Source organism: Phoenix dactylifera, chromosome 12 (assembly GCF_009389715.1).
Source record: "Phoenix dactylifera cultivar Barhee BC4 chromosome 12, palm_55x_up_171113_PBpolish2nd_filt_p, whole genome shotgun sequence".
NCBI classification, from domain to species: Eukaryota; Viridiplantae; Streptophyta; class Magnoliopsida; order Arecales; family Arecaceae; genus Phoenix; species Phoenix dactylifera.
The window spans coordinates 159,153-186,718 of NC_052403.1; the positions used below are offsets into that span (position 1 = coordinate 159,153).

The following is a 27,566-nucleotide window of genomic DNA, read 5'->3' on the forward strand; positions in this document are numbered from 1 at the left end:
TCGAACAAATCTATATAAATATGCATTCATACATATACGTCATCAAACATATCACTCATTCTAGAAAACATGTAAGATATTATCATACAGTGGTTTCATATATTTTTAATCTTTCATTTTTATCCAGAATTCCGATCAACTATTATCTTTTTGATTTGGACTATTCATGGTTATGCTTCGGCCTGTGACTGGCAAACCATAATTCCATACTTCGACTAAAGCCATTTGCAATACTCCTCAGACTTTGTAACCCTCGGGATGGGCTTTGGACAGATACCCTGCTGGCTTAGTAGAAGGCCACTACCGCGGCGCACCTGCGCATGGACACAGTCATGGGCGCCCGCACACAGCCACAGCCATGGGCACCCACGCATGGCCAAGGCCACGGAGCGATCTGGCTCGGGCCAGATCTATTTGCAATGCTCGGGCCAGATCTGGCTCGGGCCAGATCTGGTTCGGGGTGAGCTTTGGTCGGATGCCTTGCTGGGGTAGTAGGGAAGGAATTGCCCATTGGGGTCGGACAAAAGCGCACGCGGCTGGATGGATGCGCTAAAGCTTGCGGGTTGCGCGATTGGGCAAGAGCGCGCACGGCTGGTCGGACGCACAGAAGTTTGTGAGTTGCACGCTCGGTCGTTGCCTCATTTGGTTGGCGCGCGCGGTTGGCCGGGCGCGCAAGTGCTGGTACGTAGCACGTGCAGCTGTTGCTACGTTTGGCTAGCACTCGGCTTGTCGGGCGCGCAAGAACTGGTGCGTAGCACGTGCGGTCGTTGCTACGTTTGGCTACGCGCTCGGCTGGTCGGGCGCGCAGACACTGGTGTGTAGCGCGCTCAGCCTCTGCCTTGCTCGGTTGGCGCTCGATGTACTGATGGTACGAATTCTGGCTTGCAGGCTGGTCCTACGCGTTGCTGCTGGTCCTACGCCCTTTTGGCGGCCGAAGGTTTGGTTTGCCTCTAGGCTCATTAGTTGTCTGATTTGGTCCTCGAGTGTTGCCTGAACTTTTTCTGGCTGAGTGCTATGGCTATGCGGTTTTCTGGGGTTTCCATTAGTAACCTAATTTGCTAAACCTATGAAACATTCTAGAGTAACAAGTGAGGTTTGGAAGTTAGATGCGACTTCGACCAATTTAGTGCCCTTTTACGTGGTCAACGAATATCGTTGGGTTTTAAGATTGTTTGGAAGACCCTGCACTAATAAAATCAGGATAACACGGAAGTTTTTTTTTTTCTTTAACAAGCATGGATGTTCTTTCCTCAAAAAATCTTAAATATACATGTATTGAATGGCAACCAACTAATAAGTTGCAATTGCTGTGTAGACTTCTGGTCTACATGGTTAGGCACATCATTATTTTAGACGATCTATAATTTCATTATATTGTTGCAATGATGGTGAACCCAGGGACTTTTTTCTTTTGAAAAAAAATGTGGGTGATGGCGCCATACTATGATTGATGTACTAAAGCTTAGCAGAAATAAGTACAGATGACTGTGCTATACTATGAATAGTACATTAAATAATGAATTCTACAATATGGTTTGTTTAGATGGTTGATTGAAATTTCCCTCGCTCTCTCCCTCTCTCTTTCTTTCTGCCAATATCCACCTTGGAATGAATTTCTAACTGATCACTGATATGGCGAAACCGGTTTCAGATATATGCGACCTAGTTGTCCTCCTAGTACTTGGGGATAATTTATCACACCAACTAGAGAAGCTAGTCTGTTCAATCTGGTAAACAATAAGATAATTATAATGGGCGAAAACACTTTCGGCTCTGGGAACAGAAAAACGTTAATCCAAAGCTATCATATTGGTAAATAATTAGAAGATAATTACTGCTACTAGCTTCATTTATTCCTTGTTAACTTAAAGAAAGTCTACAAACATAAATATTCAGACGACTTTATAAGTAGGAGAACAAACGCTGGATATACAAGCTCATAATTTGCCTTAGCAGCTTCCTACATGGAATGCTTTCGACTAAGACTAAGATACATTACTTGATATTATGAGCACATATTAACGGCTTCATGCCCAACTTACTAGAAAGATGCTGCATGGGAGTTTAGCTCGTCATCAGATAAAAGGAGCATTTGGACTACAGATTTCATGGATGGCCTTTTGCTTCTCTCCTCTTCGAGGCAGCAGACTGCTATCTCCACCATCATTAATGCTTGATTGCTGTTGAACTTTCCATCCAATCTGGAGTCAACAAAGTCCCCAATCCATGACTCTTGTCCACTCTTCAAGTTCTTTTTAAGCAACTCAAGTGACCTCCTCAGTACCATCTCTACCTCCTCCCCCCTACCAATTATCCAGTCTGAAACTCTAGCCCCCTTCACCAACTCTAGAAGCACTACTCCATAGCTATAGACATCAACCTTCCCGGTGATTGGAAGACTCGAAGCCCATTCTGGAGCAATGTAACCCCTCGTCCCTTGGATGCGTGATAAGTTTTCTAAGGATCCACCTCTATTTAACAGTTTGGCCAGTCCAAAGTCTGCAATCTTGGGCTCAAAATCATGACCCAACAATATATTTTCAGGCTTCACATCACAGTGGATGACCCACTCAAGGCACTCGTGATGAAGATAGGCCAGTCCTTTTGCCACCCCTACCGCAATTTTAAACCTCTCACTCCATCTCAGAAAGTTAGCTAAGCCATCACCATGAAATAAAATCTTGTCCAGCGAACCTTTCTCGACGAACTCAGAAACTAAGAGCCTGTGTGAGCGTTCTGAACAAAATCCCCACATTCTCACTAAATTCATGTGGTATATTCTCCCTATGAGGCTCAGTTCAGCGTGGAATTCCTCTTCTCCTTGGATCACATCTTCCAACTTCTTGACTGCCGCCACCCTGTCATCATCCAAGACTCCCTTGTACACGGCTCCCGAACCTCCCCTCCCGAGCTCTTCCTGGAAGTTTCGAGTAGCTATTTTCAGCTCTTTGAAAGTGAATCTTCGAAATTGAGTAGACATTGCCCTATATCCCTCCTCCATTGGGGCTGACTGCTTCTCCCTCCTGAAAATAAACCACCAACCAAATATAATAAAAAGGAGTTCTATTACAAAAAATGCCGATGCGAACCAATAGAAATAGGCCCAATTTTTTCCTCTGCTGCTCTTTCGCCTTATATCCTTGCCGATGTCCACTTCTTTGACACTGCAAACAGGCTTATGGCCTTGAAGACGAGAAGAGAGTTTTGAGGTGTTGACAGATCTCGGAAGTTTTAAGAATATGGTGCCATCGGGGCCTGGATAACTTTTTCCATTGTGGAGCTCAATTTTTGGATAACATTCTCCGGTTTCCTGATTATATCCGAAAGCTTCGCATGAGCAGTCCGTTTTGCAAATCTTCCTGCATGCCCTAATTGACAGGGAAGGAGTGAAATTGAAATCAGATCCCCAAAAATTTGTGTGGGGAAGCTCCAAAAATTCAGCCTGATGAGGTTTGTGGCAGTCGATGCTGTATTGGCGCTTGCAACCTTTGCTCCAATCGCTCGGGTCATTCACTTCAAAACCAGGAGGACAAGTACATTGGGGCGTCGGCGTGTAGACACAGATTCCATTCCTACCACACAGCGAATGTACCTGACAGACCGATGAAAGGGCAACCCCCGAAATCGACCACGTCTTGGTCGACTCGTCCCAGCTGTACAGCCTAAGATTACCATCATAATCCAGAGTCAGCCTCCTAATAATCGCTGTACCCCAGTCAGAAGCTTTGAACGCCAAGTTATCGCTCGACACGAACTGCCCCATGTCGTCAAGGACTGCCGATCTACTGCTATTGTAGGTTGATCTGCCAGTATCCCACTGTGCTAGTGCCGGATCAGGCCAGTAGACGCTAGCAAATTCCGGCGTATCATACATGAGTATCAACATATTATTGCTGTCAAAATAAGATTTATAGTGGCCTGAAGATAGTGATCCGGCAGCTGCAGCAGATACCAGCCTAGAATTTTGATTTAATGCCTGGTTGGGGAGAAGAGTATCAGTAGGATAATCAAAACTTTGCCATAGAACGGTACCATCTGGATCCTTCACAACCAAATTCCCAGTATCGAGAAGCTGCGCGTGAGCTTGAGGTGAGCCGGTGTTGGTGCTCCAAACGACCGTGTCATCATAGTCGGTTAGAACCACGCTCCCATCCTTGCGCATTGTAACTCGCGACCCATGGCCATTCACAGGGTTGTCACGGTTCGCTGTCCATACGACAGTCTCGGGCTTTGATTTGGAGAACCAGATTGAGAAGGTGAAGGCATTCGAACCAACTTCGTAGAAGCCGCATGCGAATGACTTATCTTGTGAGACGAGGATGTCTGAGTCATCCTCCACAGAAAGGAAAGAACGTCTTGTCAGAGAGCTCCTAGGTGCTGGAGATGCGGAGGGAAGGAGGAGCGTGAAGATGAGGGAGAGACGGATGAGGATGGTGGGAATACTATGATTTCTCATGGTAGAGAACCCAGCGAAGCTGCAAAGAAGAAAGGAAACAAACACATGCTCTTTGTCTTGGCTTTTGGATCTGATATCCTACATATATTATAGTTGCTGGACCTTTAATTATTGTTGGCCCCACATTCAGGGATAATTTTCCAAGTGAATTGATAGGGTATACAAGTGGTCCGACTTGTCAATTCGAAGAAAAGTCTTCTCAAGTCACCGGATACTTTCCGGTGCTTATCTTACGCGCTGGCAGGGAGCTCTCCATCATTGGTTTTTTCGAAAGATGCGCAGCGCTCGTGAGTCGCACCGTACAAAGTAAGTTTGGCTGTTAGCTTCACGGGTTGCTCATAATTTTTTTTATTAGTATAATTCTATATAAATTTAAATTATTTTTTTATTAATATAATTTTGTTAGGATAATTTTAGAAATTACATAACAATTTGTATCAATTAGTAATATTTTCTATTATTAGTATGATCCTATATCAGCCTATATTATTTTTCTTGTATAGAGTCTATACACAAGTATATATAACCCTTGAGTTGTACCGTATGTGACGGATTAGAGAAATAAAATCACTTCTCTCTCTTCTCTTTTTATTTCTCTCTTTTTTTGTAAATATTTTAACATTGTATCAGAGCCACCAATCATCTAATCTATTGCCACCATCTCTTTTTCCTTTGTTGTGGTCGTTGTTGCTATGTCTAAAAGCTTTAAAGACCCTCATTGCTAATCTATCGATCTCTGTTTCCGGATGAATCAACATCCAAAAATTCTCTATTTTTTTGCGCATCCGCGGATCCTCCGTTTCTTCGCAGATTCTTTATTTTCTAATGAATCAATATTGATCTCATTAGTAGATCTTCATATCTTCTATTCTAATATATTATTACTCGAGGATCCTTTATTTTCTATAGATCCGCAACTCCTCTCCACCGCTTTTCTCTTCAGCTCCAAATCTTTGGTCGTCTCTCCTCACTGTCGCTCGGCCCCATTCTCTATATCTCTGATTTTATTTGCTGCCTTTGGCTCCTTCACCCTCCAGTTTGAAGCCAATTACTCCTCTTCAATGGTGCCTTCGTCTACGCGAATTGTCAACCTTTGATTGCCTTCTCTCTAAGTTCTGTTCTCACTACAACTGTCATCTTCTATGTTTTTTCTCGCTACCACATATCAGACAAGTCAATCGACAGACATCTCAGTCTGTCACGTCTGCCAGACATATCAGTCTGCCATATTGGCTTCTGAGTTGTTATGTCAACTCCTAATCTGCTACATCAATTTCTGAGCTGCTATAATAGCTCGTGTTCTGCCACATTAGACTCTATGCTGCAACATTAGCTTTTGATCTACCACCATGTCAATCTCTATATCAGCTTATAGTCTATCACGTCAGCTTCTGATCAACTACTACTCCAATTCTTCATCTAGTACGTCAGTTTTTCGGTACATCTTGAGCTTGAGAGGGGATGTTAACATAATTTTAAGGATCACGCACTACAAGAATAATGGTCATTAGCGATGCATTTTTTGGCCTTTAACGATGCTTTTAAGCGTCGCTAAAAACCATCCCGACGCTTTCGTAAGCGTCGGCAAAGCGTCGCCTATGCTACAGTGGAGAAAATATTTTCCGACGCATCGAAAAGCGTCGCTAATTGATTTCTGGTCGCAATTTTAGCGACGCTTTAAAGCGTCGTTAAAATATTATTTTTTTTTAAAAAAATAATTTTTGAAATTTCTAAACCCTGTTTAAAAATACTACACATTACAGTTTTTTTAATCAAATGAAAAAAAGCCGGTCTTTCAAAGAGTACAAACTAAGCCAATCTACTGGTTCAGCGCGTAGCATCAGTGTTTCAATTGCAGTTCTATTCTGGTTAGCTAGGGAGAAACAGAAAGCAGCGAACATCCATATCCTGAGTGTCTTCATTTGTAGTAGGTTCTTGTCAGTGACTAGTAACTGATACAACAACAGAAGCAACAAATGCCTGCATTTCTCACCCTGGAACGAACCAAATACCTGAATTTATTGCTGCAGAATCTAGCAGACAGCCATGATAAAGCTTTGGAACACGATTTGTGATTCTTTCTTCTGATAATGATCTAATCAGGCTGATGATTTATGTCAATGCTCTTATAATCAGGTAATCTGATAAAGTTATTTGCAGTATTTGCAGATCTGAAAGCTTCTATATAGATGTACCTTAAAAAAAAAGCTTCTATAGAAGCAGGTTTATAAGTTTGAGCATATGACCATCAAGTTATTCATCAGCCAACTTCTTGAGATGTTGGAATTTTTATCACTATTTGGTTGAATAGTGAAAGTTCATCTTCCTTTATTCTCCTTCGTCGTAAGGAAAGTAGCCATTAGTTTCCAAGTTTCATAACGAGTAAAACGAAGTGGACATAAACCAAACCTCCAAAGAACGTGAGCTGGTTTGTTTCTGTTTAACATATATCAGAAAATCAAAGCGTCATATGGACAGCAGCCTGGGTTCCTGACACATGAAGAACTTTTAATATACCATGAGTTTAGTTTGAAGGTGGGAGCCAACAGTAATCCATTTCCCACTAAGTTTCATTTACAGATTATAGTGACAGAATGTTAAGAGGAAATTTTACCTGTCATAGAATAAAAAAAACAGTATCATCATTTACACTTGAAAAAACAAATTTTATCAGCAAAATAATTTCTTAAAGATTCAAGACAGCACAACCCTTTAGATCCAATCTACTATTTAACAGATTAAATAGTAAAGAAATCCACAAAACATGGGAGACTGTCTTTTGATTTCAGACAGCCATCACAAAGATCATTTCAAAGATGAAAAACATCATGCACGCACGTAAGATTTGGTTTCAAGCAGTCCTAAGCCTGTCTAAAGAAATTAACTGTTCCAGAATGTTCAAAGCATAAGAAGATTAAAAAAAAAGAAAAAGGCGTACCCTCAATTTTTGTTTCTCAAATTCTGATACAATAAAGCTTGAAATATCAGAAGACACAACATAGCCAGGACCATTTGCATATGGTGGATAATCTTCTTCAGGCCATTCCTAAAAAAGGAGGCACCAAATTTCTAAACCCTGTTTACAAAATCAAAGCCACACAACTAAGCGAGATATACACAAAATCAAACATATTTATCTAAACATTCATATTGTCAAATTACATTCATACTATCAATTTACGTTTACAATGTACTTCAAAAAGCATAAAAAAATACATATAAACTCCAAAATAAATGCTTCAGGGGTCACTAGCATCACCATCTCTACGTGCAGATGAACTATCAGGAACCTGTAATAAAAAAACTAAAGCAGTTAAGAATACGAAAATTATTAAACTCTTTAAGAAAAATATGATACTTATGCAAAATGTTTAAGTAAATGTAGTAATTTACCTGAGGAGGGACAAACTGATGCAACAAAGATGTAATCTGATTAATCTGAGCCCTCAAAGATTGCATCTCTGTCTGGTGGCTCTGCTTCAACTCTTTTATCTCTGCCTTCAGATCATTAACCTCTGCAGTACTACTACTCTGTCTAACATCTTGAGTATATCTACCCACTGCAGACAACTGAGTGGGGGTAACTCCAACGCCATAATCCCTCACTCGACCATAACGCTCCGAGCCCATCAACTCGGTAAACACCTGAGCTTCGACACCTCTGGTGTTGCCAATTGAAGATGACTCTCCGATACGCTCTGAAATAAGGGATGTAGCTCTGTCCTATATCTCTCAAAAACAATCAAATTAATTTTTGAAAAATTAAAATATATAAAAGATCATTGCAGAAATTATTAATAAATACATACAACTATATCTCTCGACTCCTCTCGGACAAAGCTGCCATCTCGGTGGGTGTGAGTCATCTTATAGAACTCCACCTCACCAGGTTTCCTCCCATGGTCTTCCATCTACAACAAAAAGTATATTGGAAGAGTTTCATCTTATAGAACTATATCATGATACATGCTATATGATACAAGAGTTTCAAAAAGTTTCAAAAAAACTTACGAATTCAGCTCTGAGCCTCGCATAACTCTTCGAGCCTGAAGTGTGAGGAATTGTCTGAGATGCTCGTGCGGCTCGACCAATGTCAGAATATGTCTACCACGAAAAAATTAAACATTGTAATATATTAAATATATTGTAATTTATTTGGCATCAATATTTAAAAATGCAAGAGTAAATAATTATTTCTAATTATCTTCCAGGTAATAAAAATGCAAGTAAAAATGCTTGGGGCCATGAGTGTCAAATGAAGGAAAGAGAACAAGATTTCCAGGTCTGCATCAATATTTCTGTGTATTATGGCATGCCTTCAAGAGTACGTTAACAACATAATCATCCCATATCTCTCACTGCAAACTAAAACTATCTGAGAAAGAAGAAGCCATTATTATTAATGGAGAAAGAAACGATACCTGTGGCGAAGATAATAGGATAATGTTCTTGAAATTCTCTAATGTCTTCAAAATTCATGACATCAAATTTGGCTACAGTGATTTCAAGAGGCAAAGCAAGAAGAGAAGACCACTGTGGATATTAAACGAATAGAAGTATCTGCCACACAACAGCTGTATTTCATCTCAATATGTAATTATATCATGATCACAACCATAACCATATAAATCATAACTACAGTCAAACACAGAGATCAGACGCCTGGGCCAAATAAAACAGAACCGGAAATACAAAACCTATAAATTAACAGAGAACAGCAACCGAACAAGACCAATGTTCATTGATGCTCAGGATTACAAAACAAAAATGACAATTGCATGCAATATTGGTATTACTACAGCCCCATGTTCTCTAATTCATCTACTTTTAAGACTTACAATGAGTAATAGACATCGATCATGCCTAACCAGTCCAAATTCAAAACTCCATGACTGTTAAAATGTTTTAAAAACATAACAATGCTGTGATAGTATATATGTGGATGCAAAGTGAAAATAAGCACATAAATCACAATCCATAAAAAAAGAATAAGCAGATTAGGCCAGAGCAGACAGAAAATTTTAAGCATCTAATTGCAAACAGTAGATGAAGCACAAACCTTTTCTCCAACTAGACATTGAGGTGTAGAAGAATGAAGTTTCAACAACTATTAATAAGTTACCCATGAGATTTGCAAGCTGCATTAAGCTCCCGACCTCCTCTCTTCTCTTGTTGCATGCAGAGTATGAAGTTCCTTATCATCTATAATCACTGAAGGCTAATTTATATTTCAAGAACAAATTTAAATATGAAGGTTAAATTCTATAATACTACTAATAGTTCATGTCCGGCTAATTTGAATGATTGGTGTTCACTGTTTGTGTCCACAGTCTGATAGGCAGAACTTGTACAATAAGAGCCGGTGCCTCCACCAAAATAATTCCAAGATCAAAGATCATTCATTACACATGACAACATAATATTCTTGTAATTATGAAAGGAGAGAATCCAAAATAATATACTGCAAAGCATAGGGAATGACAACATAATATTCATACGCTACTAGTAGAAAAGTCAGTATCGGTAACAGCTTACAAAGATACTCAAATGGAAAGAGCTGTAAACAATGGTGCAAAAAATGTACACCTATTGAGAGCATTGTAAATAAAATAGTTCATGTATCTATTTTCTGTAATAAAAGTTCCAGCACAATTGTCATTATAGGGGGTAGCCTCTTATTTGAAAGGAGCAATTTTCGTAAAATTACTTCTGATGGCCACAAATGTGTGGAAACAATGCAAAAGTAATGGTGATGATCTTATTCTAAAAAAAAAAAGAATAATCAGAGTTGCTGCATATATTAGGTTGCTATAATTTTTTTTTTTTCTTGGTTGTCGTATTACAAATAATGAGTTTCGCAGATTACTGCCTAAAGTGAATTATGGAGGGGGTAAGTTTCTTCTCAATCAGATCTTCTATTTAGGGCAACACCAACTTCAAATTCTTGCTATAGGACATGAGTACCTATCATGAACAATTGTAATTTAGAACATCTTTATGCTTAAAATAATTTATAGATAAAAAGATTAGTTAGTTTAGTTTTATGTTTTGTGTTTATTTACGTCAGAATAAAATTGCTTTTTAGGTCTGGCAGTCATTTATTTATGCCAAAATAAAAGTGTATTTTAGTCACTACTAAATGCTACTTAAAGTTCTATATATATATATAGAATTATTGTGAAGATGCAAATATAAGGAGTTGGCACGGAAGGGGAGGAATTGGGACACATCACCTTTCCTTAAAAACCCGGAAAAGTGAATAAAGAGACTAGGTTATGTGGTATGTCTAAAGCTATAAGCATATGTAGGAGAAATAATAAAAAGGAGGAAAAACTATATCCTCACTCCTATCTTTTATGTGTATAGAGCCAAAGCAGACACTGCTCACCTAACAAGGTCACTTATCCAAGGATAAGAAATGTCCTACAACCTACTAATCCCTATTTAAGGTAATCGTTGGAATATAATTAAGCCTTCAAAATTCATGGCTTCCTTATGGTATCCATACCATAAATCCTAAATTCTGTAACGATAACATGGTCAAGACATTTTTTAACTAAAACTATAGCAGCATTGTTTAATTCAACTAAAATGGAGCAGACAATTAGAACATTTTGGACTGGACATAAACCTATCAATTCAATGCCTATCCCAGATTGACAACATTGGGCACGTGTTCAAGCCAAAATATTGCACAAGCATGGGGATGCTTGCAGATGTGTTAGGCTGTGAGCTCCTAACACCTATGTTAGGACTCAAGATCTACAAGGGAAAAAGAAAAATGAACAAAGAAACCCTAGATCTACGATAGGCGATCATTACCTTCTTTCTGAGGCCCGAAGTCCTGGGCTTCTGCCCCTCAAAAGGAGACGTCTCCTTCCGAGTCACCGTAAACATCACCATTTTCTCCTTCTTTCTGTCGAGATTGCGATCAAGATCGACAGAGCGGGCGAGAGGTGGGGAAAGAAAGGAAAGATAGACACGGGAGCAACGACGGAGGACGTGTGGTGACGAGAAGCGAGCACGGATTTAAAGATCCAGAACATCTAGAATTTAAAGATCGAAGCAAGAGAAGAAGATCCCAAACCTGGCCTTGTCCCTGTCCTTGCCGGCTCCAAACTTCAAACGCCGCGGAGGAGAGATGCGAGAGGCGGGAGATATCCACAGAGAGGAGGCCAATGGAGAGGGGGAGGAGGGGAAGGAGATGCGGCGGAGGAACGCGATTTGGGGTCGCTCGAAGGAGGGGAATGACTGAGATCGGCGGAGGGAGGGGGGAGTCGGTCGGCGTGAACTAGCTAGGGATAAGGGATTTAAGGCGGCGGAGGGAGAGGGTCGATCGGGTTTTGTCGTGGGAGATATGAAGTCCGACGACGCTTATAAGCGTCGTCGCATTTCTCCCTTATGCCGACGCTTATAAGCGTCGGTGATTCCATAAAAAGCGTCGGCGGAAGATTTGTTACCGACGCTTTCTCAAAGCGTCGGCATTTACTGTTGCAAGAAAAAAAATTGCCGACGCTTTTATCTAGCGTCGGCAATTTAAAGTCGGCAAACGGCTTTTTTGTTGTAGTGACGTAACAACTCGCATCGCCCATAATATTTTTTTTATTAACTTAATTCTGTATCAACCTAAATTATTTTTCTTTATTAGCATGATCTTGTTAGAGTGATTTTAGGGGTCATATAACAACTTGTATCAATCAGTATTATTTTTTATTGTTATTGTGATCCTATATCAGCCTATATTATTTTTCTTGTATGGAGTCTATACACAAATATATATAACCCCTGAGATGTACCGAATATGACGGATCAGAGAAATAAAATTACTACTCTCTCTCTCTCTCTCTCTTTTTCTTGTTTTTCTCTTCTGCAAATATTATGAGAGAACAATCATTCATTTTCAAAAGGGAGAACATGGCGGTTTTTCAAAGATGCACATATCTCATACCGTGCAAAACAAGCATGACAGTGGATATTGATACTTCCATACTTGGTATGCTTATGCAACGGAATTTAACTGAATTTTTATCTTAGACTTGGCCTAGGAAGTTTTGCTGGATATTTATAAGAGCCACAAATGGAGAACGCATGAAGCAAATAGCATTCTTGGTCAGAGTCATGGTTCCATGCATGGGGTCAGTTTCAAAAGGATATGTCAAAATAAGAACAGCGTTAATTTCTAGATCCGCGAGAATGTGATTTACTTCATGCGTTCTCCATAATATCCAGCCAAACTTCCTCGGCCAAGTCTAAGGTAAAAGTTCAGTTAAATTTCGTTGCAAGATGATAAGCATACCAAGTATGGAAGAATCAAGATCCACTGTCATGCTTGTTTTGCACGCTATGAGAGCTGTGCACCTTTGAAAAACTGCCATGTTCTCCCTTTCGAAAATGAATGATTGTTCTCCCATAATATTTGCAAAAGAGAAAAAAAGAGAGAGCAGTAATTTTATTTCTCTGATCCGTCACATTCGGTACATCTCAGGGGTTATATATACTTGTGTATAGACTCCATACAAGAAAAATAGTATAGGCTGATATAGGTCACAATAACAATAAAAAATATTACCGATTGATACAAGTTGTTATGTGATCCATAAAATTACTCTAACAAGATCATGCTAATAAAAAAAATAATTTAGGTTGATACAGAATTAGACTAAAAAAAAAATATTATGGGTGATGCGAGTTGTTACGTAATCTCTAAAATTATGCTAACATCCCCTCTCAAACTCAAGATGTACCGAAAAACTGACATACTTGATGAAGAGTTGGAGTTGTAGCTCAGAAGCTGACGTAATAAACTATGAGCTGACATAAAGATTGACATGGTGGTAGATTAAAAGCTGATGTTGCAGCATAGAGTCTGATGTGGCAAAACACGAGCTATTATAGCAGCTCAAAAGTTGATGTAGCAGATTAAGAGTTGACATAACAACTCAGAAGCCAATATGGCAAATTGATGTGTCTGACAGACATGACAGACTGAGATGTCTGTCGATTGACTTGTTTGATATATGGCAGCAAGAAAATACATAGAAGATGACAGTTGTAGTGAGGACAGAGCTTAGAGAAAAAGCAACCAAAGGTCGATGATTGTCGTAAATGGAGGCACCATTGAAGAGGAGTAATTAGCTTCGAACTGGAGGGTGAAGGAGCCAAAGGAAGTAAATAAAACCAGAGATAGAGAGAATGGAGCCGAGCGACAGTGAGGAGAGACGACCGAAGATTTGGAGCTGAAGAGAAAAGCGATGGAGAGGAGCTGCGGATCCATAAAAAATAAAGGATCTTCGAGTAATAATCTACCAGTATAGTAAATATGCAGATCTACTAATGAGATCAATATTGATTCCTTAGAAAATAAAGAATCTGCGGAAAAATAGAGGATCCGTGGATCCAAAAAATATATAGAAGTTTTGGGTGTTGATTCATCCGGAAACAGAGATCGATAGATTGGCAATGAAGGTCTTCAAAGCTTTTAGACATAGCAATGATGACCACAGTAAAGGGAGAAGAGAGGGTGCAAAAGATTTGGTGATTGTTGGCTCCGATACAATGTTAAAATATTTACAGAAAAAAAGAAAAACAAAAAAAAGAAGAGAGAGAAGTGATTTTATTTCTCTGATCCGTCACATTCGGCACATCTCAGGGATTATATATATTTCTGTATAAACTCTATACAAGAAAAATAATATAAGGTAATATAGGATCATACTAACAATGAAAAATATTACTAATTGATACAAGTTGTTATGTGATTTCTAAAATTATTCTAACAAAATTATACTAATAAAAAATAATCTAAATTTATATAAAATTATGCTAATAAAAAAAATTATGTACAATCCAAATTGGCACGTTATGCTAACAGCCAAACTTATTTTGCACGGTACGACTTACGAGAGCTGTGCATCTTTGAAAAACTACGATGTTAGCCCTTGCTTATCTGACTGCCTGCAAAGTTTGACCCGCAAGCCACGTATTTGACGCGGCATTCAATGTTTTCTACTTTAAATGGATGATAGCTATCTGTTTCCGAGTGATGTGGCGGCCATCCAATGATGGAGAGCTCCCTGCCAGCGCGTAAGATAAGCACCGGAAAGGATCCACAGGCTTGAGCTTCACCTCTCGAAGACTTTTCTTCGAATTGACAAGTTGGAGCACTTACACACCCTATCAATTCACTTGGAAAATTCCATCCTGAATGTGGGGCCAGCAAGAATTAAAGGTCCAGCAACTATCGTATACATAGGATATCAGATCCAAAACCAAGACCAAGAGCATGTGTTTGTTTCCTTTCTTCTTTGTAGCTTCGCTGGGTTCTCTACTATGAGAAATCCTAGTATTCCCACCATCCTCATCCGTCTCTCTCTCATCTTCACGCTCCTCCTTCCTTTTGCGTCTCCAGCACCTAGGAGCTCTCTGACGAGACGTTCTTTCCTTTCTGTGGAGGATGACTCAGACATCCTCGTCTCACAAGATACGTCATTCGCATGCGGCTTCTACGAAGTTGGTTCGAATGCCTTCACCTTCTCGATCTGGTTCTCCAAATCAAAGCCCAAGACTGTCGTATGGACAGCGAAACGTGACCACCCTGTGAATGGTCATGGGTCGCGAGTTACAATGCGCAAGGATGGGAGCGTGGTTCTTACCGACTATGATGACACGGTCGCTTGGAGCACCAACACCGGCTCACCTCAAGCTCACATGCAACTTCTCGATACTGGGAATCTTGTTGTGAAGGATCCAGATGGTACAGTTCTATGGCAAAGCTTTGATTATCCTACTGATACTCTTCTCCCTAACCAGGCATTAAATCAAAATTCTAGGCTGGTATCTGCTGCTGCTGCCGGATCACTATCTTCGGGCCACTATAAATCTTATTTTGACAGCAATAATATTTTGATACTCATGTATGATACGCCGGAATTTGCTAGAGTCTACTGGCCTGATCCCGGACAATTATTGTGGTATACTGGCAGATCAACCTACAATAGCAGTAGATCCGCAGTCCTTGACGACATGGGGCAGTTCGTGTCGAGCGATAACTTGGCGTTCAAAGCTTCCGACTGGGGTCCAGCGATTATTAGGAGGCTGACTCTGGATTATGATGGTAATCTTAGGCTGTACAGCTTGGACGAGTCGACCAAGACGTGGTCGATTTCGGGGGTTGCTCTTTCATCGGTCTGTCTTGTACATTCACTGTGTGGTAGGAATGGAATCTGTGTTTACACGCCGACACCCCAATGTACTTGTCCTCCTGGTTTTGAAGTGAATGACCCGAGCGATTGGAGCAAAGGTTGCAAGCGCAAATACAGCATCGACTGCCACAAACCTTATCATGCTGAATTTTTGGAGCTTCCCCACACAGATTTTTGGGGGTCTGATTTCAATTTCACTCCTTCCCTGTCAGTTAGGGCATGCAGGAAGATTTGCAAAACGGACTGTTCATGCGAAGCTTTCGGATATAAGGAAACCGGAGAATGTTATCCAAAAATTGAGCTCCACAATGGAAAAAGTTATCCAGGCACCTATGGCACCATATTCTTAAAACTTCCGAGATATGTAAACACCTCAAAACTCTCTTCTCGTCTTCAAGGGCATAAGCCTGTTTGCAGTGTCAAAGAAGTGGACATCGGCAAGGATATAAGGCGAAAGAGCAGCGGAGGAAAAGATTGGGCCCATTTCTATTGGTTCGTATCGGCAGTTTTCGTAATAGAACTCCTTTTTATTACATTTGGTTGGTGGTTTATTTTCAGGAGGGGGGAGCAGTCAGCCCCAATGGAGGAGGGATATAGGGCGATATCTACTCAATTTCGAAGATTCACTTACATAGAGCTGAAAAGAGCTACTCGAAACTTCCAGGAAGAGCTCGGGAGGGGAGGTTCGGGAGCCGTGTACAAGGGAGTCTTGGATGATGACAGGGTGGCGGCAGTCAAGAAGTTGGAAGATGTGATCCAAGGAGAAGAGGAATTCCACGCTGAACTGAGCCTCATAGGGAGAATATACCACATGAATTTAGTGAGAATGTGGGGATTTTGTTCAGAACGCTCACACAAGCTCTTAGTTTCTGAGTTCGTGGAGAATGGTTCGCTGGACAAGGTTTTATTTCATGGTGATGGCTCAGCTAACTTTCTAAGATGGAGGCAGAGGTTTAAAATTGCGGTAGGGGTGGCAAAAGGACTGGCCTATCTTCATCACGAGTGCCTTGAGTGGGTCATTCACTGTGATGTAAAGCCTGAGAATATATTGTTGGGTCATGATTTTGAGCCCAAGATTGCAGACTTTGGACTGGCCAAACTGTTAAATAGAGGTGAATCTGGAGAAAACTTATCACGTATCCAAGGGACGAGGGGTTACATTGCTCCAGAATGGGCTTCGAGTCTTCCAATCACCGGGAAGGTTGATGTCTATAGCTATGGAGTAGTGCTTCTAGAGTTGGTGAAGGGGGCTCGGGTTTCAGACTGGATAATGGGTAGGGGGGAGGAGGTAGAGATGGTACTGAGGAGGTCACTTGAGTTGCTCAAAGAGAAATTAAAGAGTGGACAAGAGTCATGGATTGGGGACTTTGTTGACTCCAGATTGAATGGAAAGTTCAACAGCAAGCAAGCATTAATGATGGTGGAGATAGCAGTCTGCTGCCTCGAAGAGGAGAGAAGCAAAAGGCCATCCATGAAATCTGTAGTCCAAATGCTCCTTTTATCTGATGACGAGCTAAACTCCCATGCAGCATCTTTCCAGTAAGTTGGGCATGAAGTCGTTAATATGTGGTCATAATATCAAGTAATGTATCTTAGTCTTAGTCGAAAGCATTCCATGTAGGAAGCTGCTAAGGCAAATTATATATGAGCTTGTATATCCAGCGTTTGTTCTCCTACTTGTAAAGTCGATCGTCTGAATATTTATGTGTGTAGACTTTCTTTAAGTTAACAAGGAATAAATGAAGCTAGTAGCAGTAATTATTTTCTAATTATTTACCAATATGATAGCTTTGGATTAACGTTTTTCCGTTCCCAGAGCCGAAAGTGTTTTCACCCATTATAATTATCTTATTGTTTACCAGATTGAACAGACTAGCTTCCCCAAGTTGGTGTGATAAATTATCCTTAAATACTAGGAGGACAACTAGGTCGCATATATCTGAAACCGGTTTCGCCATATCAGTGATCAGTTAGAAATTCATTCTAAGGTGGAGATTGGCAGAAAGAAAGAGAGTAGGAGAGAGCGAGGGGAATTTCAATCAACCATCTAAACGGACCATATTGTAGAATTCATTATTTAATGTACTATTCATAGTATGGCACGGTCATCTGTACTTATTTCTGCTCAGCTTTAGTACATCAATCATAGTATGGCGCCATCACCCACATTTTTTTTCAAAAGAAAAAAGTCCCTGGGTTCACTATCATTGCAACAATATGATGAAATTATAGATCGTCTAAAACAATGATGTGCCTAACCATGTAGACCAGAAGTCTACACAACAACTGCAACTTATTAGTTGGTTGCCATTCAATACATGTATATTTAAGATTTTTTGAGGAAAGAACATCCATGCTTGTTAAAGAAAAAAAAAACCTTCCGTGTTATCCTGATTTTATTAGTGCACGGTCTTCCAAACAATCTTAAAACCCAACGTTATTGGTTGACCACGTAAAAGGGCACTAAATTGGTCGAAGTCGCATCTAACTTCCAAACCTCACTTGGCACTCTAGAATGTTTCATAAGTTTAGCAAATTAGGTTACTAATGGAAACCCCAGAAAACCGCATAGCCATGGCACTCAGCCAGGCGAGGTTCAAGTAACACTCGATGACCAAATCGGACAACTAATGAGCCTAGAGGCAGATCAAACCTTCCGCAGCCAAAAGGGCGCAGGACCAGCAGCAACGCGTAGGACCAGCCTGCAAGCCAGAATTCATACTATCAGTACACCGGGCGTCAACCGAGCAAGGCAGAGGCTGAGCGCGCTACACACCAGTGTCTGCACGCCCGACCAGCCGAGTGCGTAGCCAAACGTAGCAACAGCCACACGTGCTACGCACCAGTGCTTGTGCGCCCGACCAGCCGAGCGCGTAGCCAAACATAGCAATGGTCGCACGTGCTACGCACCAGTGCTTGCGCGCCCGGCCAACCGTGCGCACCAACCAAATGAGGCAAAGATCGAGCGCGCAACTCACAAACTTCTGTGCGTCCGACCAGCCATGCGCGCTCTTGCCCAAGCATGCAACCCACAAGCTTTGGCGCGTACATCCAGCCGCGTGCGTTTTTGTCCGACCCCAACGGGCAATTCCTTCCCTACTACGCCAGCAAGGCATCCGGCCAAAGCTCACCCCGAAGTTTTCAAAGTACTAAGGGGCATTGCAAATAGATCTAGCCCGAGCCAGATTGCTCCGTGGCCTTGGCCATGCGCGGGCGCCTATGGCTATGGCCGTGCGTGGGCGCCCATGACTATGTCCATGCGTAGGTGCGCCACAGCAACGGCCTCCTACTAACCCAGCAGGGTATCTGTCCAAAGCCCACCCCGAGGGTTACAAAGTCTGAGGAGTATTGCAAATGGCTTTAGTCGAAGCATGGAATTATGGTTTGCCAGTTACAGGCCGAAGCGTAACCATGAATAGTCCAAATCAAAAAGATAATAGTTGATCGGAATTCTGGATAAAAATGAAAGATTAAAAATATATGAAACCATTGTATGATAATATCTTACATGTTTTCTAGAATGAGTGATATGTTTGATGACGTATATGTATGAATGCATATTTATATAGATTTGTTCGAGCTATGTTGAATAATCGGTATGGGATTTTATAATTTTTCCTACATTTTGATATGGTTAATTTTTATTTAAATTTACTATATTGGTGTTTGTGTGTGGGATTCTTAGTGTGTTGTAAAGCGCACACCCCTTCCTTTTTACTTTCAGAGTTCGAGGATGCGTAGTTTCGAATGAGTTGGGTGTGGAGTTTGAGTATCAGAATTATGAGTTACTTAGTTTCTGATACTAATAAATATTTGAAAATTTTGAAATTGAAAAGTTGATTATTTGATCATAGTGAATTTATTTAGTTAGATTATTCGGCTATTAACTCTTGATTGAAATTTTTAGAATTATTTTGGAATTGTTCATCTTTGGCCTTGCATGATCTCTACAACATCGCTATAAGTCATATGGTCGTATCACATGGCCGATCGATATGATGGGTTGGGGGCACGATAGTATTAAATTTTTTTTGAATTGCAATCTAAGAAGTGATTTCATTCATATATTTCTGTACTCCTCAGTTTGGTGAAATGCGCCATGTGAAACATATGAAAGGTGATAAGCCACTCTCTTGATGCCATATGTAGTGTGTAGTAAATCACTGATTGAATTAGCAAATTGGTATTGAGTGGAACGGTAGACTTTCGTTTTGCAACCTCAAATCTTAATATATAGTGTAAACAATGCCCAGTGTTTTTCAGCCTATGAGCTGACCAACCAAATAAACTTAGATTTTTTCTTAGTGAGGACTGAGAATCTTGGCTGTTGCTGTTAAAATCCGAACTAACGTCGGTCACCGCCCGAGCTGCATGGAGGTCAGTTGGTACCAAGGTAAAGACGAATTAGCTAAGAGCTGAGGAGTAGCTTTAGGATGTTGTGGACCAACGTCGCCGCTCTGAAAGACGAGTACGACCTGCAAGAAAGTCTTCTTGCCGGAAAGTTTCTTGCGGAGGACACTCCGATGCTTAAGTTAGTAAAAATTTAGAGCAACAATAGGAGAAAGAGAGAGTGAGAGCAGAAGAGTACTCGAGAGTGCTTATCTGAGGATCCTCCGATCCCCCCTATATATAGGATGGGGTGAATATCCATTTTCTTATTCATTGAGGCACGACAATTGCATCGCGATAGCTAGATTTATTCGCTTAATGCATGGTAATAGCTCCTCGTGATATATTCGCGAGGTTAATTGTGCTGATTGTGTATTTATGGTTGAGCTAGATTGATCGTTTTCGAGACCATAATTGTCACTTCTTTAATGATCCTTGGTGTTACTCTGCGGCTAGACTGACTAGTATAACACATTGACCAATATCGAGGTCATTCACCTCGGTTAACGCCGAGGCCAAGGAGATCGAAATAGTTTGAGGTAAGGATAACCAATATTCTCTTCATTTTCTATCACTAATTGTTTTATTTCTCTAAGAAAGAAGAGGACTTGTTCAATTCTTCATAAATCCATCTATGTCGCATAGTGACTTTGTGTCCTTGACTCCAAGGAGGCTTCCGATCTCGCGAAGTATTCTAAAAGTCATGCGGATTCTTATCACTGGCATTGAATTCAAAATTATTGGGCAAAATTGGTGTGCGTCTAGCTTGACAAGTATTTAAAATTGCCCTTGATGCTAGCTGGCCTACACCAAGACCCTTCTCCATTGTGGAGATTGGCATTGTGGAGATTGGCTTAGTTGGACGCAGTCTAAATGTGGACTTTACGGAAAAATTATTAGGTGGGTCAGGTCCACCATGAATTCGGAATGAAATAAATCACCTTAATGATGTTATTCTGAAATAAATGAAACCACTTAAGATGGTTTCATTCTAGGTCTATGTGGACCTAGTTTGCCTAATAATTGGTCCAAAACTAAGTAAGCAATTCCCTAGCGGATCACGCCACGTGTCAAGGAAGACATCGCCTCCAAGCCAATAAATGAGTTATAGCATGGTACAGAAGGTGGCGGCCTGGGCACGAGATGTCCTCCCCTCGCGCCTCACTTCTATTGTGATATGGGAGCGAGAGCAGCAAGCACCAGCAATCTACCCAAACCAATGGCAATGGGCATCCCACACCAAATCCCCAATGTCTCCCTTCTCGTCATCCTCCCATCAATACTCATCCTTCTCGATGGGGTTGAACTCTCGAACTAATAATGTCTTAAGTGGGGCCACAATGTGCTGGGATAGTTTTGAAATTAATGGGGAAAAAAAAGAGTTGAATTGAATGCTCCGGATGGAGTCCTCTATAGAGATAAATAGCTTATGTAGAAATTAACGCTGTTCTTATTTTGACATATCCTTTTGAAACTGACCCCATGGAACCATGACTCTGACCAAGAATGTTATTTGCTTCATGCGTTCTCCATTTGTGGCTCTTATAAATATCCAGCAAAACTTCCTAGGCCAAGTCTAAGATAAAAATTCAGTTAAATTTCGTTGCATAAGCATACCAAGTATGGAAGAATCAATATCCACTGTCATGCTTGTTTTGCACGGTATGAGATCTGTGCATCTTTGAAAAACTGACATGTTCTCCCTTTTGAAAATGAATGATTGTTCTCTCATAATATTTGTAGAAGAGAAAAACAAGAAAAAGAGAGAGAGAGAGAGAGAGAGAGAGAGAGAGAGAGAGAGAGAGAGAGAGAGAGAGAGAGGGAGAGAGAGCAGTAATTTTATTTTTCTGATTCGTCATATTCGGTACATCTCAGGGGTTATATATACTTGTATATAGACTCCATACAAGAAAAATAATATAGGCTGATATAGGATCACAATAACAATAAAAAATAATACTGATTGATATAAGTTGTTATGTGATCCCTAAAATCACTCTAACAAGATCATGCTAATAAAGAAAAATAATTTAGGTTGATACAGAATTAGGCTAATAAAAAAAATATTATGGGCGATGCGAGTTGTTACGTGATCCTTAAAATTATGTTAACATCCCCTCTCAAACTCAAGATGTACCAAAAAACTGGCGTACTAGATGAAGAATTGGAGTAGTAGCTCAGAAGCTGACGTGATAGACTATGAGCTGATATAGAGATTGACATGGTGGTAAATCAAAAGCTGATGTTGCAGTATAGAGTCTGATGTGGCAGAACACGAGCTATTATAGCAGCTCAGAAATTGATGTTGCAGATTAAGAGTTGACATAACAACTCAGAAGCCAATATGGCAGGCTGATATGTCTGGCAGACGTGACAGACTGAGATGTCTATTGATTGACTTGTCTGATATGTGGCAGCGAGAAAAAACATAAAAGATGACAGTTGTAGTGAGGACAGAGCTTAGAGAAAAAGCAACCAAAGGTCGATGATTGTCGTAGATAGAGGCACCATTGAAGAGAAGTAATTAGCTTCAAACTGGAGGGTGAAGGAGCCAAAGGCAACAAATAAAACCAGAGATAGAGAGAATGAAGCCGAGCGACAGTGAGGAGAGACGACCGAAGATTTAAAGCTAAAGAGAAAAGCAGTAGAGAGGAGCTGTGTATCCATAGAAAATAAAGGATCTTCGAGTAATAATCTACCAGAATAGTGAATATGCAGATCTACTAATGAAATCAATATTGATTCATTAGAAAATAAAGAATCTGCGGAGAAATAGAGGATCCGTGGATCCAAAAAATAGAAAATTTTTGGATGTTGATTCACCCGGAAACAGAGATCGATAGATTAGCAATGAGGGTCTTTAAAGCTTTTAGACATAGCAACAATGACCGCAACAAAGGGAAAAGAGATGGTGGCAATAGATTAGATGATTGGTGGCTCTGATACAATATTAAAATATTTGCAAAAAAGAGAAAAACAAAAAGAGAAGAGAGAGAAGTGATTTTATTTCTTTGATCCGTCACATACGGTACAACTCAAGGATTATATATATACTTGTGTATAGACTTTATATAAGAAAAATAATATAGGCTGATATAGGATCATATTAATAATAGAAAATATTACTAATTGATATAAATTGTTATGTGATTTCTAAAATTATTCTAATAAAATTATATTGATAAAAAAATAATTTAAATTTATATAGAATTATATTAATAAAAAAAATTATGAGCAATACGGATCGGTACGTGAAGCTAACAGCCAAACTTACTTTGCACGGTGCGACTTGCGGGAGCTGCGCATCTTTCGAAAAAACCGCCATGTCAACCCTTTCGAAAATGAATGATCGTGGCTCATCTTACTGCCTACAAAGTTTGACACGCAAGCCACGTATTTGACGCGGAATATAATGTTTTCTACTTTAAAAGGATGATAGCCATCTGTTTGCGAGTGAGTGGCGGCTATCCGGAGACTTGAGCTTCACCTCTAGAAGACTTTTCTTCAGAATTGACAAGTCGGACTTGTACACCCTATCAATTCACTTGGAAAACTATCCCTGAACGTGGGGCCAACAAGAATTAAAGGTCCAGCAACTATAATATATGTAGGATATCAGATCCAAAAGCCAAGACAAAGAGCATGTGTTTGTTTCCTTTCTTCTTTGCAGCTTCGCTGGGTTCTCTACCATGAGAAATCCTAGTATTCCCACCATCCTCATCCGTCTCTCCCTCATCTTCACGCTCCTCCTTCCTTTCGCGTCTCCAGCACCTAGGAGCTCTCTGACGAGACGTTCTTTCCTTTCTGTGGAGGATGACTCGGACATCCTCGTCTCACAAGATAAGACATTCGCATGCGGCTTCTACGAAGTTGGTTCGAATGCCTTCATCTTCTCGATCTGGTTCACCAAATCAAAGCCCAAGACTGTCGTATGGACAGCGAACCGTGACCACCCTGTGAATGGTCATGGGTCGAGAGTTACAATGCGCAAGGATGGGAGCGTCGTTCTAACGGACTATGATGACGCGGTCGTTTGGAGCACCAACACCGGCTCACCTCAAGCTCACACGCAGCTTCTCGATACTGGAAATCTTGTTGTGAAGGATCCAGATGGTACAGTTCTATGGCAAAGCTTTGATTATCCTACTGATACTCTTCTCCCTAACCAGGCATTCAATCAAAATTCTAGGCTGGTATCTGCTTCTCCTAACGGATCACTATCTTCAGGCCACTATAATTTTTATTTTCAGAGTGATAATGTTTTGAAACTCATATATGATGCACCTGAATATGTTAGCATCTACTGGCCTGATCCCGGACAAGTCGCGTGGCCGTGGAATAATGACAGATCAACCTACAATAGCAGTAGATTGGCAGTCCTTGATGATATGGGGCAGTTCGTGTCGAGCGATAACTTGGCGTTCAAAGCTTCTGACTGGGGTCCAGCGATTAGGAGGAGGCTGACTCTGGATTATGATGGTAATCTCAGGCTGTACAGCTTGAACGAGTCGACAGGGATGTGGTCCATTTCGTGGATTGCTCTTCCATCGATCTGTCGGGTGCATTCACTGTGTGGTAGGAACGGAATCTGCGTATACACACCAACGCCCCAATGTACTTGTCCACCTGGTTTTGAAGTGAATGACCCAAGTGATTGGAGCAAAGGTTGCAAGCGCAAATACAGCATCGACTGCCACAAATCTCATCAGGCTAAATTTTTCAGGCTTCCCCACACAGATTTTTGGGGGTCCGATTTCAATTTCACTTCTTCCCTGTCATTAAGGGCATGCAGGAAGAAATGCAAAACGGACTGTTCATGCGAAGCTTTCTCATATAAAGAGACCGGAGAATGTTATACAAAAATTGAGCTCCACAATGGAAGAAGTGATCCGGGCACCGATGGCACCATATTCTTAAAATTTCCAAGATCTGTAAACACCTCAAAACTCTCTTCTCGTCTTCAAGGGCATAAGCCTGTTTGCAGTGTCAAAGAAGTGGACATCGGCAAGGATATGATGCGGAAGAGCAGCGGACGAAAAGATTGGGCCTATTTCTATTCGTTCGTATCGGCATTTTTTGTAATAGAACTCCTTTTTATTACATTTGGTTGGTGGTTCATTTTCAGGAGGGAGAAGCAGTCAGCCCCAATGGAGGAGGGATATAGGGCGATATCTACTCAATTTCGAAGATTCAGTTACAAAGAGCTGAAAATTGCTACTCGAAACTTCCAGGAAGAGCTCGGGAGGGGAGGCTCCGGAGCCATGTACAAGGGAGTCTTGGATGATGAGAGGGTGGCGGCAGTCAAGAAGTTGGAAGATGTGATCCAAGGAGAAGAGGAATTCCACGCCGAACTGAGCCTCATAGGGAGAATATACCATATGAATTTAGTGAGAATGTGGGGATTTTGTTCAGAATGCTCACACAGGCTCTTAGTTTCTGAGTTCGTGGAGAATGGTTTCGCTGGACAAGGTTTTATTTCATGGTGATGGCTCAGCTAACTTTCTGAGATGGAGTGAGAGGTTTAAAATTGCGGTAGGGGTGGCAAAAGGACTGGCCTATCTTCATCACGAGTGCCTTGAGTGGGTCATCCACTGTGATGTAAAGCCTGAGAATATATTGTTGGGTCATGATTTTGAGCCCAAGATTGCAGACTTTGGACTGGCCAAACTGTTAAATAGAGGTGGATCTGGAGAAAACTTATCACGTATCCAAGGGACGAGGGGTTACATTGCTCCAGAATGGGCTTCGAGTCTTCCAATCACCGGGAAGGTTGATGTCTATAGCTATGGAGTAGTGCTTCTAGAGTTGGTGAAGGGGGCTAGAGTTTCAGACTGGATAATTGGTAGGGGGGAGGAGGTAGAGATGGTACTGAGGAGGTCACTTGAGTTGCTCAAAGAGAACTTGAAGAGTGGAAAAGAGTCATGGATTGGGGACTTTGTTGACTCCAGATTGGATGGAAAGTTCAACAGCAAGCAAGCATTAATGATGGTGGAGATAGCAGTCTGCTGCCTCGAAGAGGAGAGAAGCAAAAGGCCATCCATGAAATCTGTAGTCCAAATGCTCCTTTTATCTGATGACGAGCTAAACTCCCATGCAGCATCTTTCTAGTAAGTTGGGCAGGAAGTCATTAATATGTGGTCATAATATCAAGTAATGTATCTTAGTCTTAGTCGAAAGCATTCCATGTAGGAAGCTGCTAAGGCAAATTATGAGCTTGTATATCCAGCGTTTGTTCTCCTACTTGTAAAGTCGTCTGAATATTTATGTGTGTAGACTTTCTTTAAGTTAACAAGGAATAAATGAAGCTAGTAGCAGTAATTATCTTCTAATTATTTGCCAATATGATAGCTTTGGATTAACGTTTTTCTGTTCCGAGAGCCGAAAGTGTTTTCGCCCCTTATAATTATCTTATTGTTTACCAGATTGAACAGACTAGCTTCCCCAGTTGGTGTGATAAATTATCCCTAAATACTAGGAGGACAACTAGGTCGCATATATCTGAAACCGGTTTCGCCATATCAGTGATCAGTTAGAAATTCATTCTAAGGTGGCGATTGGCAGAAAGAAAGAGAGAGGGAGAGAGCGAGGGGAATTTCAATCAACTTTCTAAACGGACCATATTGTAGAATTCATTATTTAATGTAGTATTCATAGTATGGCACGGTCATCTGTAATATTTTTTTCTCAGCATAGTATGGCACCCTCACCCACAAATGTTTTTCAAAAGAAAGAAGTCCCTGGGTTCACCATCATAGCAACAATATAATGAAATTATAGATCATCTAAAATAATGATGTGCACTCGAACTCTCGGGTGGTAGTTGCTGGAGGCTTCTAGATCTTCCACACCTTAGTTTTTAGGATGGAGCTGAGGGCGGCACGGGCCGGCCTAGGTCATGCTCGGCACTTGTTGCAGGCTAGTTCAGTCATGCTTGAGGATGAATCGGCTACGGCAATTGGCTGGATTCAGGGTGGCACCGGCAGCATGGGACGGTGCCACCCCTTGCTTTAAAAAATTCGGACTATAATCCATAGCGGTGTGGCCTTCCAGACCAAGCACATGTTCAAAGAAGTTAATGAGGCTGTGAATTGGGTGGCCTCGTATGTGAATGGCCATGACTCATCTTGGACCAGAGAATGGGTCCATAGATGACGGTTTGTCCATTGATTCCAATGGTAAGGATGTAATCTCCATCTTCTTTGTTTTTGGTAAATATATAATCTCCATCCTTTGAGGTGGGATACGTGGTCCACAAGGCCCCATACGGATCGTCTACTATAGCAAACTGCCCTCGGTGGTCAAGCCTGAAGAAGCAGTGCTGGCCTTCACCCAGCGTCCCAAATCCAAAAAAAAAAAAAAAAACGCTGTTCTTTCGCTTTGCTCTGTTGCTCTGTTCTCATGGCCGAGACTGAGCTTCTCTCTCCTTTTTTTGATAGCTCTGGCCATTATCGCAACAAAACAGCATCGTTGTGACCAACGAATTGGAAAAGAACCAAAAGAAATCTTAGGATGCCATGCGT

At 41.0% G+C, this 27,566-nt stretch overlaps 3 protein-coding genes and 1 pseudogene across 3 annotated transcripts; 2 read left to right on the forward strand and 2 right to left on the reverse strand.

Moving 5' to 3' along the window:
- Nucleotides 1-1,820: 1,820 nt before the first annotated feature.
- Nucleotides 1,821-4,496, reverse strand: LOC103714600 (putative receptor protein kinase ZmPK1). The gene has a single exon (XM_008801901.4). The coding sequence runs from the start codon at nucleotides 4,454-4,456 to the stop codon at nucleotides 2,042-2,044; it is 2,415 nt and encodes an 804-aa protein (XP_008800123.2). The 5' UTR covers nucleotides 4,457-4,496; the 3' UTR covers nucleotides 1,821-2,041.
- Nucleotides 4,497-7,568: 3,072 nt separating this feature from the next.
- On the reverse strand, nucleotides 7,569-8,602 carry LOC120112776. Its single transcript, XM_039132661.1, has 4 exons — nucleotides 8,468-8,602; nucleotides 8,266-8,367; nucleotides 7,850-8,179; nucleotides 7,569-7,746 (listed from the first exon to the last, which is right to left on the reverse strand). Exons 2-4 carry the CDS (start codon nucleotides 8,365-8,367, stop codon nucleotides 7,696-7,698), a joined length of 483 nt encoding a protein of 160 aa, XP_038988589.1. The 5' UTR covers nucleotides 8,468-8,602; the 3' UTR covers nucleotides 7,569-7,695.
- Nucleotides 8,603-14,743: 6,141 nt separating this feature from the next.
- LOC103696647 (putative receptor protein kinase ZmPK1) lies at nucleotides 14,744-17,415 on the forward strand. The gene has a single exon (XM_008778331.4). The coding sequence runs from the start codon at nucleotides 14,786-14,788 to the stop codon at nucleotides 17,198-17,200; it is 2,415 nt and encodes an 804-aa protein (XP_008776553.1). The 5' UTR covers nucleotides 14,744-14,785; the 3' UTR covers nucleotides 17,201-17,415.
- A 6,281-nt stretch (nucleotides 17,416-23,696) lies between these two features.
- LOC103696648 lies at nucleotides 23,697-26,375 on the forward strand (annotated as a pseudogene).
- Nucleotides 26,376-27,566: the final 1,191 nt, after the last annotated feature.

Bases quoted from the DNA above. Each gene is read 5' to 3' on its own strand.
- LOC120112776 (XM_039132661.1), bottom strand. From the start codon at position 8,367: ATGGAAGACCATGGGAGGAAACCTGGTGAGGTGGAGTTCTATAAGATG. The intron at 8,180-8,265 runs GTATGTATTTAT...TGAGAGATATAG, and splicing joins AGGAGTCGAGAGATATAGTT to GACAGAGCTACATCCCTTAT. The intron at 7,747-7,849 runs GTAAATTACTAC...TTTTTATTACAG, and splicing joins ATCAGTTTGTCCCTCCTCAG to GTTCCTGATAGTTCATCTGC.
- LOC103714600 (XM_008801901.4), bottom strand. From the start codon at position 4,456: ATGAGAAATCATAGTATTCCCACCATCCTCATCCGTCTCTCCCTCATC.
- LOC103696647 (XM_008778331.4), top strand. From the start codon at position 14,786: ATGAGAAATCCTAGTATTCCCACCATCCTCATCCGTCTCTCTCTCATC.